The sequence below is a fragment of the Symphodus melops genome (assembly GCF_947650265.1).
Source record: "Symphodus melops genome assembly, chromosome: 15".
NCBI lineage: Eukaryota > Metazoa > Chordata > Actinopteri > Labriformes > Labridae > Symphodus > Symphodus melops.
The window spans coordinates 14,043,798-14,053,737 of record NC_136705.1 but is presented as its reverse complement, the minus strand read 5'-3'; the positions used below and the strand labels follow the sequence as shown (position 1 = coordinate 14,053,737).

At 39.6% G+C, this 9,940-nt stretch overlaps 1 protein-coding gene across 3 annotated transcripts; it reads right to left on the bottom strand.

The window, feature by feature from the left end:
* Positions 1-1,511: 1,511 nt before the first annotated feature.
* On the bottom strand, positions 1,512-8,439 carry LOC306835866 (monocarboxylate transporter 12-B-like). 3 transcript variants are annotated; one of them, XR_013780703.1, is made up of 9 exons: positions 8,205-8,439; positions 7,130-7,233; positions 6,770-6,913; positions 6,379-6,474; positions 6,039-6,195; positions 4,974-5,507; positions 4,631-4,890; positions 3,589-3,845; positions 1,512-2,028 (listed from the first exon to the last, which is right to left on the bottom strand). XR_013780703.1 is itself a non-coding variant. In XM_079362643.1 (8 exons), the coding sequence occupies exons 1-8, from the start codon at positions 8,336-8,338 to the stop codon at positions 3,700-3,702; spliced, it is 1,575 nt and encodes a 524-aa protein (XP_079218769.1). In that variant the 5' UTR covers positions 8,339-8,439; the 3' UTR covers positions 3,371-3,699. The 3 variants fall into 3 exon arrangements, 1 of the variants encoding a protein (XP_079218769.1); XR_013780704.1 differs by lacking the exon at positions 1,512-2,028 and adding an exon at positions 2,616-2,712; XM_079362643.1 differs by lacking the exon at positions 1,512-2,028 and having other exon boundaries at positions 3,371-3,845.
* Between the last annotated feature and the right edge of the window lie 1,501 nt (positions 8,440-9,940).

Sequence of the window (9,940 nt, the reverse complement as noted above, 5' to 3'; positions counted from 1 at the left end):
CTCTCTACCCATGTGCACTCTCCTAATTGGGGTGATAGGTACCTTCAAGTAGAGCTGTAGTCTTTTGCACTTGTTGTTTATCCTTACAGAGCTGGGACTCTACAGTACAGGCCAAGCTGTTATCTTGGCCTGTGTTTTTGCTCTCAGGGCTCTCAGCTTTTGACTTGCACATATACTGTAGGTGCAGATGACATTTCTTAGCCTTAGTAAGATACGCATGTCTTCAGGAAAATACACTACAAAAGGTTCTTGATGATTGTGTTAGTTCCTTCAGCTGAGGTGCTCACTACTTTTGATGAATGAAGCTTTTATATGCTCAACTTGTGGTCTCCAGGTCCGGTATCTGAAGAGACTCGAATTCGAAAAACTTGAAGAAGACCGCTATAGATTTAGAGAATGAAATGTGTTAGCCTTTGGTTGGTCGGGCTAAAACTGGCCCTGCCTGTTTTTAGGTTCATACGAAAGATAACTGCCCCTCTCCCCCTCCCCGCCAGACACCCCACACATGATCCATTTGAATAAGAATAACCCCAAATATGATATGTATCCAAATACACGCTCGGTTAATTGGTGACTCTAAATAGTTTAACACTATCGGGAATGTAGTTTAAAAATTAGGTAAACTTAAAACAAAAAAATAAAAGGGAATTTTCATCAAAAAAATGTAATTTACAGTCAGTCGTTAAACTTCAGAGGGAGAGCAGTGGATGTGGAATAAGTTCCAAGGTTCAGAAGCTAAATGAAGAACAAATGACATGTTCACCCTCTCGTGACAAACATTTGACACATGTGGTCCACAGGGGCTTTCATGAGAATACATTGATATACAGCAAAGTGCAGCAATGCTCTTAACATAATATTTTGACTACTTCAAAAAATATAACACTCCTAAGTGTTTATTGTTGTTCCTTTGTTTTGCCCTGTGTAAGAATGTTTGAAATGTATTTGAATACGTTGAGATGACAGAGTGACTTCAGATTAGACTGAACATGAAGGAACACTGACATTTTCAGTATGCGACTCTGTGTGGAAGTATCTACACAAGTCTTTTTCATCTGAGCTTCCTCAGGAGTGCATGTTTCGAGGGTGCTTGTCTTCCCACAGTGAAGTGTGTATGAGTGATGTGGTCACACAAACACACACAGTGGCATGATGCACCTGGTTGCAGTATGACGAAAGTTTATCAGCGAGAGAATCTAGTGTAAACCATAATCGCAGGTGTCTTGTGTTATTGTGTGTGCGCCTATATGTATGTGTGTAACACGTTTCCTGGCTGACACCAGCAGTGCTTTTCTTTAGTTTAACAGTGTCCCTGTCCAAAAGAGCAAAGCATTTTAACATAAAATCAGCATCTGTGAAGTTTTGAATTAGTTTGTGGTTATTTTTGGAAAAACATTTTAAATTTAAATGGAAATACGTAAACAGTGGTTTGGATCTTAGATTCTATGATTTTCTTCTTGACATACATAAAGATAGCAGGGCTTTCCTCAAATTGACAAAGGGCTGGGCTTGAATTAGTATATGAACATTAAAAAGTATTTTAAGTAAATTTACACAAGCACCAAACATGGCAATGCAAAGGGCAAAGAAACAATGTAGACTTTTCCTAACTACACTATAAGAACAATCTTAAAGAAACATATTTAATTCTAGCATTCTTGTAGAATGTAAAATAAAATCACATGCTTACATTTGGTAGCCATGTCGAAATACTCAGCAATAGCATCCACTTGGCTATGTCTCCCCCCTGTGGATAAACCATTACCACAGAGTGAACCTGAGATGTTGACATACATACAGCATGCTTGCTTACTATGCATATATGGATTATTTATAATTTGTATGTCCTGTACGACTGTTGATCAAGAAAATGCAGTTTTCTTATGAAAAGCAATGAGGAACAAGGAGAAAAACACAGAGGTTATAAACGTCATTACAGAAGTAGGGGGAAGTCCTCGTCTCTTCTGTGCACTCGGGGATGCCAACCTCAAGGGAAATCCCTCCTCCGCCTGCCACCCACGCAGCCACCTACACAGTGGAAACTTCTGCGTGAATAAAAAGACAAACAAAAAGACAAACAGGCAGAAAAAAAAAAAAAAAAAAAACGTGTTCCATCACAGAGGCTGCCTGCAGGCTGCAGAGGGTTTCAGGTGAAGCTGCAACACACCTTCAGGCAGCCGTACTGAGAGTGCACAGAGAAAATGTTAACGTGTCACACTTTTTCAGAGCAGTTTAACGCATTTTTAATCGAAGCATGTCAACCAATAAACAGCCACAATGGCACCTATAATGCGATTGCATCAGATTTTAGAAATGAGAAAACACTTTGCCACAAACACAAGATTACATGCTACATACTTAACTACACTGACTGATGAACTTTTGGATTGCTTTAAAATGAATATACTTAGGGGTGCTTCTAGGGTCTGTTGGAGCTCTAGTCAAACATTCAGCGTCCATTATTATTTTCACAGCAATAACGCACCCAATACAAGCGCGGCTTGAGAGTAAGGGCTGTCAGTTGGGGCAGGCTTTAAACCACAGCATTGACCAAAAATGCACACATTTTGCAATGAGGTTTCCTGCTGTCATTGCAAAATGTGTGCATTTTTGGGCAATGCTGTGGTTTAAAGTTTGTCAGTCGTTGGGGGGCCCATTACTGGCCAGGGGCCCCAATCAGCTGCCTGCCTTGCGTGATGACAAGCAGCGCCTCTGAAAAAATGCTGTTTTTATTTTCCGCCTGATTTCCTATTGAATGAAGTTAATGTAGACTAAAAAAGTTAAAGAAGACGACATGGAGTACAAAAAGCTGATAACAAACAACAGGTATACAACTACTGGTGACTGTAGGTACAAGACAGGATTTAACCAAGACCAGCCACCAACCATACACATACAAGTGACAAACACATGTGCCACATATGAGGATGCAGAGAAACATGCAACAGTGTTTTGCAGCAGAGGAGTGCTTCGTGTGTGGGCAGATGCAGCTAGAATGGGATTCTTTTTGGTGGAAACTTGCCGTCTCACAGAGCAGACACAACACAACACAACTGTAACATGCATATGTTTGCTTAATGTGTGTGTTGACTGTTTAAGCGGACACATGTATAAGCCCTATAAACAAATGTAGAGGTTTTCATGGTTGGTCTCTTGGTGCATGATTCATATCAGATTACACATTTAAAAACCAACAAAACCACGAAAAGCAGGATAGACCTTTGCACAGCAACAATCATTAGCCATTGGCTCCACCTGCAGCCTCCAGCTCCACCTGCACAATATGAACTGCTGCCTTCAGTATCATTATCAACCCAATCCTGACTTTGGGTTTTACAGGAACATAAATAGTAACCAGCTCACACATTGGTTTGAGGAGTTTTCTTTATTTCAAGAAGTGTTTTTACAAATAAATCCTCTACAAAAAAAGTAACATGGTACAAATAACAAGTCATTATAATACAATCTCTTAGAGTCATAACTTTTTAAACAGGCACTGATTTTGAAAGCTTTGGTTTCTCTGCATGTTTCTGAGCGTTGGGTTTTTTAACTCCAAACACAACAACTGCAACTTTAAAAAAAGATCACCTTTCCTTCCTTCTTTGTAAACCGTCAAAGTGGTGATACACATGTTGCATGAGGGGTAAAATATTTTCTTCACATGATGCTGTGCTGAGCAGAAGCAGCAGTGGAACTGGGTTAAAGTTGTGAAGCAAAGTTAGATTTTTTCCTCTGACAGTGTTTGACCAACATGGCAGCTGCTAAGACCACAGCACTGAACATGAAGGAAGTCCCGCTGATGATGAAGGTGGCTGCATAGTTTCCTGTCTTGTCGACAAACCAACCTGGAGACAGAAGTCAGGGAACATGTGTCACATGTCAACGAAAAGAAAAACCTAATTATTATAGATCGAAGTTAAGCAACTTAAAATGCATCCAAACAAAAAAATAATACTTTTGATGTTGAAACCACTCCAAGAACAGTTTGGGAATGTTTTGAATGACATCTGCTTGGTTTTGTTCTCAACAATGTGAGCATGGGAGATTTAATGTTATGAAGCTCTTGACTGAATATTTGTGTCGTCAGAGTTATAGGGGGACACAGAAGCACAGCCATTTGAAAAAAGTAAACTACAACTACATTTAAAACCAAATAATATCTCTATTGGATAAGCTAATTTTATATTAAACTCCTCCTGCCATTGGTGCTTTGCTCAAGATGGGTGTCACAAGTCACTGAGCGCCGACTTTTTTAACAATGAGTTAGTGTTACCATGCCAAATTAATGTCCATTATAACAAACGTTTACAGAAATTAAATATTGTAGTTTTAGATTAAAATTAATTTCTAAATATTTTAGGATGCCTACTGTTAAGTATATGCGCCCTTACTCTCAATGCACATCCCTACTTCATTACAAAGTTGAAAGGTGATTGTGGATTTCTTCCCTCCTTATGTTACTCAATTAAGTGACTTTACACACACTGTTTTGGAATGGGGGATTTGTAAAATAGAGTTTTGTTAGTACAAAATCTGCAGATGTAATTCCCTGTGAAAGGTTAGTGTGTAATAATTGCAATCTAGAAAAAAAATGAATTGAGCCATCAACTTGAATATAAATTGCACTTACCTCCTAATGGTGGGCTGACCAGGTAAGGGGCAGCATGCAGGAAGTAGACAATACCCAAAGCGCAGGTCATGTAAGTAGAGCCCACAACATCAGAGGTCACCACTGGGATAAGCGCCACATATGCACCGTCAAAGTACCCGTATATTGTGGAAAACATAAGCAGGAGGGAGAAGGAGTTCAGGAGAGGGAGGCACATACAGCAGAGGCCTTCCATGCCAATTGCCACCATGTAGGCCAGCATGCGATAGCGCCTCAGAAACCTAAAAGGAAGTTATTCTGTTAGAATTGGGCATTAATCAAATGCTGACACACAAAAAAATTACACCTTTCAAGTCCCTCTTACTTTCTGTCTGTGATCCAGCCAAAGGTGATGTTACCCACAATGCCACTAACTCCAAATATGGACATGAGGAAGGCGGCCTCCTGATAACCCACCCCCACACTGAGGGCATAAGGGACCAGGTAAACCACTGGAGTGCTGCAACCATAAGCCAGAAACAGGAGGGACACAGACAGAAACAGAAAGTCTGGTAACAGAAGAAATCCAAACTCCTCTGAGGACACGAGACAGAGGAAGCGACTTCTGGAGGAGGTTTTTGTGTTCAATAAAGCCTGGGTTAAAGGGCTATCGGCATGATCCAACTTATGGGGATCCGATGGTTTGGCTTCTGTGAGACCTGAATCTTCTTTCTTTGCGTTTTGATCGTTTCCCGTGTTCAAGGTCATACATTGTAAGTCCTCAGTTATGTAACAATTTGCTAGTTGGGGATTTGAGGGTTGGATCTCTCCCAGCAAGGTCTCTTGTTTTGTGCTTTTAGAATCCAGCCTTGTTGTCAGACAATCTTTCTCCGGGTTTGCCGTATTTTTTTCCGATATCCTTTAGAGAATAAAAGAAAACAGAGGTAGGTATCAAGAAACTGACTATGGTGCATGACTTCCAGGATTAATATGTTGAGTCAGTTTGTCGTGGAAGTTACTTGCAAGTGGACTAACCACGGAGCTAGTGACAGAACACATTTAGCTTAGCTCAGAACAAAGCTAAAAACAGAGGGATAGAGTTAACCTGGCTAGTTTGCTCGAGTCTAGTATTAAGCGCACCGGCATGCACATTAGTATCAATCTTCTCATTTGGAAGATCAATAGGCATGTATCAAAAATGTCATTAGGAAGGAAGTCTCTCAACAGATAACTAAAAATGTGTTTGATGAAGAATGCAAAACATCCTGTTAGAATTGTAATAACGTGCTTCTTCATTGTTCATTTAATTAAAAAACAATAGCAATGTTAAAACAAGAAGTCTAACTTAACAGATTAACTTTCGTTTAAGTTCTTTTATAATCAAAAAGAAGCCATAAGAGACTCTGAAAAGAAACATCTCAGTACAGTGCGGGTGCGGCTGAGGGATTACCTTTCGCCTCCTTTTGATCCAAGAGGCCTCATGAGGGCGCCACACACACACAGGTTGGAAACAAATCCTCCCAGCACAAGCAGAGCTCCTCTCCAGGAGTAGCGCTCAATAAGCAGCTGGACTGCAGGAGCCAGGATAAAGGTCCCAATGCCATTACCTGAGGATGAGGTGAAACCGGATTTGATGGGCGAGGAGAGTCAAAAAGAGGTACAGATAAAGGAATTTCAAGTTGGACTGTGAACATGCACAGAGGAAGTAGTACGAGTAGAAGAAAGAAGATGGACAAGTGGTGTTTAAATAACAAGTAAACAACTAAAAACAAGAGTAAGGATGTTTCTACCGGAAAGAGCGATTCCATAGGCCAGAGCTTTCCTGTCACTGAAGTACTTCCCAACCATTGCTACAGATGGTGTGTAGCTGAGAGCAAAGCCGAGACCTGTAAATGACAGAAGAAGTCGTCGCTAGATGATGTAAATTCCCTGATACACCCTGCAATAAATGCTGTACTAAATGATACAAGAGGTTATGCATTCTTGTCTTGAAGAGTGTTGATGTTGTCATTGTTTAAACAATAAAGGACAGAGGATGATGTCAGGTGGGACAATTAACAAACTAGTAACTCAAGTCATTAGAATGCTAATCGCTAATCTTTCTGTCTTCCAAGTTCCTCGAGTATTATGTTGAGGAATCCTTTTTAATGTCATGTAACGGGCGGTGAGTTGTCTGTGTACCAGTGAGGATGCCCATGGAGATGTACAGATGTTCCAGTGAGGAGGCGAAGGAGCTGAGGACCAGACCAGCAGAGGACAAAAGACCTCCAAGGGCAACTGTAACTCTGCAGGAGAGACGGTTGCCAAGGAAACTACCCAAAGGAGCTGGAGAAACGATGTGGATTAGTCATTTTGCACTGATTGAGGAAGGAATGAATTTATTCTCTGACAGGGTTTGGCATGCGTGTGTTATAAAATCTTAAAGCTTACAAACAGGATTGTTTTGAAGTTGAGAGCAATACACATCCACATTATACACTGTTCTTCCTCAATATGGTAAATGCAGCATGATTAGCTTTCAGATGAAACAGACAATCTTACCACAAAGCATGGTGGTAGAGTCAACCAGACTGTGGATCCATGCGGTGGTTGAATAATCTTTCTCAAAGTGCAGCTGGAACTCCACAAAGAACATGGAAACACACCTGGAAATGATGGAGGCCAGGTTTAGTGAATACTTTAAGGGACAGATAACACGATTTCACATGGTTTAAAACATTAAGATTTGATGTAAATGTGTTGTCTGTTTGTCTTGGGAAAATGATTCTGACCGGCACTTCCCCAAGAGAATATCAAAAACAAGAAAGCTTTAAAAAAGGTCATAAACTGTTCATATTTGCTTTGTCAGTCTGTCACGTTTTTGTTTACAACACCTTAAAACAGTATACCATTTAATGAGTCAGTTCAAGTGTATAAAGGCTGTGAACAGACATCTACACATAGTTTGGAAATGACCCTCTCCTTTCGAAGTGTTAAGTATAAACATTGTGTTTTACTGCTGGGTGTCCTCGATCAATTAATCTAAGTCTCCCAGTTTATGGCTGTCATTCATATCCACCTGTCCAACAGTGTTGTACTCCATGACCTTAATTTTTACGACTTTTATTATCTATTGTGTAACCAAAGAAAAGTTACTCCCATGTGTCATGGCGCCCGACCAGAGCAGATTAAAGTCTTTGAAAGGTTTCAAAGACTGATCACAAAAACTATCATTCAAAGTGAAGATGATCTGATATCATATGTTCCAGTTATAGTGAGTCAATAACATAATTCAGTATATAAAGCAATCAAAGAATACAGCTTGATTAAATCTCTGTTTTATTCTACTTGTGTGCTTTAAAGTTCAAATGTCGATGGCAGAAGACAAATGCAAAACAACAGCTTACAGTTGTGTCAAATGTTCACAAAGTTGGAACATCTCAGCAGGGTGTGATAGTCTTAACTAAAGGTATCAATGCTGAATGTAATAAAGTGTAAACATAATACCTGCATGTCACACAATTCTGACTGCATTCACAAAAAGCAGGCAAAAAATACATGTAACTTTGGATTTTTAAAGTCACAAAATGTCTGGATATTCAGACAATTTCACAGATAAACACTTGTGTAAATTTACCTGGTCACTGCCCGGATGCAGATGGTGGCAAGAAAACACCCAGCAACAATCATCCAACCCCAGCCTCCTTCAGGAGGGGTCTTCACCTCTGACACCTTTCTGCCTCCCTCCAGCTTCTTCATGCTGACTGTCATTGCTCCAGCCAAACACGACGCAGATTGTCATCAAATAGTTTGAATTCCCAACTCCAGTCCTTAGTTTTTCATTGGCTGAGCTGTTCTGTCACAAGTCTAACAAAGGATACAATGTGTGAATGAAAAAAACAATGAAAAAGAAAAAGCTCCACTCCTGTCCTTCATCAAATGTATAGACAACTGTAGAAGTCACTTTTTTAAGTCACAAGTTTCAACAAATTAATGAAAGCTAACAAACATGACTGGAAATAAAAAGACATTGGTGCTGTTACATAAGTGGATTTTTTCCAGAATAAAACTTCATCATCCGACAACAGTTTCTTAGAGCATTGTTTTTTTGTCAAAAGTATTATAAAGTGTGTAAAACAGACTGCTTCTTTAATAGTAGCAGTTTAGTTTAAAGCTATATCAAATGTATTATTGCTATAATAGGCAATTCAATGTTTTATGTCGATGGCAGTGCAAGATTACCTTAACCAGAAAGAAAACCATTAGAAGCACAAATACGAAGACGACCAAGCTAAATAAATTCCTCTAATGAGAAATAACTGAGATAAGTTAAGCCAGCCAAACCAACAGCAGCAGAGCAGCTTGTGTTCCCATTTGAAAGAACAGACCTTTAGGCTGCATTGCATCTCAACCACTTGGTCGGAGTCTTGAGCTGTTGAGATAAGCAATCAGGAATCTGGAAAAAACAAAAAAGCAGTGTGTTGATAAGAAGGATTGGCAAGGCAGAACCTCAATGGCATGACAGCAAACTTCATCTAAAACAATCATTACAAAAAAAACAAAACAAAACAGACTTATCTGTAGAATTACTCTCGACTGCTTTTGTTTTGCCATCAAAAATGTTTTCTCAACAAACCAACGCGTGCAAAAGTTTGAGTCGTTCATTCACTTTAAGCTGCTCACCACAAGAAATCCACTGTTGCAAGTTAAAAAAGATCATGTTTTCACTTTGAATGCATTTCTTTGAAAAAAAATATAGATGAAATTTGTCACAAAATATATATTCTAATCATAAAACATGCACATTAAAGTGTCACCACATTCAATTATGGACAAAATCCGATCCGATCTATCGTTATAAAAAACGGCTCAGAGGATAAAGACATTTCGAAGTCAGAAATCCCACATTTCAATAAAGACATGAAGTCAGAGGTGAGAGACATGAACTAACACTGGAGGGAAAGAGAGACAAATAGCCTCTAGGCAAAAACTAAATAAACAAAAATGGGAAATTTACTTACATTCAGTGGCTCCAAGCTCCTCCATGAAATCACTCTGCTCCGGTAAGAAAGAACCGGAGATCAAATTAACATGACGTTAAAGAAAGTCATCCTGCTGTTTCCTGCAGCCTGCCATGAAAGTATTACTACTGCAAAACTTTACGCACGTTACGCAAACTGGAGATAAGAGGCCGTCCCAGAGGTGAGAGGGAGGAGGTACTGTATGTCCCCAAATACTCCCACACGTACGAGTACGAAGGTGCCTCTCTTTCCATTCCTTTAGAAGGGTTTCATTTTTATTATTGCTACATTAGACTACATAATATCGTCCGTTTAGTCTCGTGCCCTTAAATTACCACTTTTAAAACAATGT

Coding starts and splice junctions, on each gene's coding strand:
- LOC306835866 (XM_079362643.1), bottom strand. CDS start 8,338: ATGACAGTCAGCATGAAGAAGCTGGAGGGAGGCAGAAAGGTGTCAGAG. Junction 7,234..8,204: donor TGCATCCGGGCAGTGACCAG/GTAAATTTACAC, acceptor CATCATTTCCAG/GTGTGTTTCCATGTTCTTTG. Junction 6,914..7,129: donor CTCTACCACCATGCTTTGTG/GTAAGATTGTCT, acceptor TCGTTTCTCCAG/CTCCTTTGGGTAGTTTCCTT.